Source organism: Austrofundulus limnaeus, unplaced genomic scaffold, assembly GCF_001266775.1.
Source record: "Austrofundulus limnaeus strain Quisiro unplaced genomic scaffold, Austrofundulus_limnaeus-1.0 Scaffold1015, whole genome shotgun sequence".
Classification (NCBI taxonomy): Eukaryota; Metazoa; Chordata; class Actinopteri; order Cyprinodontiformes; family Rivulidae; genus Austrofundulus; species Austrofundulus limnaeus.
Window position 1 is genome coordinate 112465 of NW_013953417.1, and position 1467 is coordinate 113931.

The window sequence follows — 1467 nt, forward strand, 5'->3', positions numbered from 1 at the left end:
CACGTGACTTTAATAACATTTATTACTTAATGGAAACACTGCAGTTGTGAAACTGTGTTTTTTCAACATTAACAGAATATCAACAAAGTTTTGCGCACATTTGTAATGGAAACACAGCTTATGGATGGAGGACAACAGAGCTGCTTTATGGAAGAAGAACCTCAGCTTAGCCTGTTAGCCTTTGTGCTAGCACTGACGCTATATTGCCTTATGTATTAGCTCGGTGCTAGCGCAACAGACTAACAAGCTAAACTGAGGTCCTCCATCCATATTTTCAGTTACAGGCTGAGTCATTTGCTACAACTAATCCTGGATCCCTTTAAGAAGGAATGGTTTTAGTTCAATTATGCGTCAAGAGTTAAATTGATCTGTGAGTTTTATAGTTTAATATTCATCGGCCTGTTTTGTTTTTCCTCAGTCACACGAGAAGGTGAGCACGCGACTGCACCAACGCTTCCAAGCCTGGGTGGAGGCGTGGCTCAAACAGAACGTCCCCTGCGACATGAGCAGTGAAACCAACATGTGGCTGATGGGCGAAGGGCGGGACGGCCTGCTGCCCTGCACCACCACACGCCACCCAGAGCTCCTCCACTTTATGAACATTAACAAGTACCGAGTCAAATACGGCACGCCGAGCAAGGCGCCGTAGCCGTCCAGAGAAAGGCTTGTTGTTTGGTCAGGAGCAGAGGTAGAGATGAGGGCGTATAGATGTTTTTAGAGCCAACATGAGAGCACAATGATGGTAGTTACCTTGTGTGTGTGTTGCATCCAGGGCGGCAGGGTTACACACTTTTTCTTTTTCTTTTAACCAGTGTTTTTAGCTAGGCCCTTTTGTTCCACTGGGCCTTTTGGTGCCAAAACCTTGGAATGGTTCCAGTCCAGTGGCAGACCTGAGCTCTTCAAGCAGCACTCAGAGCCTCGTCACAAACTTCCTTCAGCCAGTTCCATGGGGCTGGGAAAAGAGAAGTGGTGCTTTTTGTATTTTATCAAAACGCAGCTTCATTTTAGCATTTTTGTCTTGTTTTGTTTTTCCAAAAGCCATCAGAGGTCCGTGAAACAGATCTGTATCTATTTATGAGAAAATAATAAGATGGACAAGTGCACTTATTTGAGAAGAAGGAAAGGTTTTTACGTCATTCAGGGTGGGGGTAACGACTGGGGGGAGCTCAGTCATGTCTAACAGATCTGGTTTGGACATTCCTGCTGTAATGGCCATATCACAATCATGAAATATTTTTCTGAAACACATGGCAGCATTGTTAGAAACTGTGCCTGAGCCCCAAACTGTCTGCTGAGGTTTATTGTAAAAAAGCACTGTTGCATTTAAAAAAAACAAAACTGAGCCTCACAACTCCGTTTGGTCTCACACTATAAAACTGTACAGCATGTACATGTCAGAAACGTGTGTGTGTGTGTGTGTGTGTGTGTGTGTGTGTGTGTGTGTGTGTGTGTGTGTGTGTGTGTGTG

At 44.5% G+C, this 1467-nt stretch overlaps 1 protein-coding gene across 1 annotated transcript in view; it reads left to right on the forward strand.

Moving 5' to 3' along the window:
- sin3aa (SIN3 transcription regulator family member Aa) overlaps nucleotides 1-1026 on the forward strand; it is a gene marked incomplete at its 5' end in the record, with an annotated part of 38700 nt that extends 37674 nt beyond the window's left edge. Inside the window, 1 exon segment of the mRNA XM_014030202.1 lies at nucleotides 419-1026. Coding sequence (XP_013885656.1) covers nucleotides 419-649 — 231 coding nt within the window.
- Nucleotides 1027-1467: the final 441 nt, after the last annotated feature.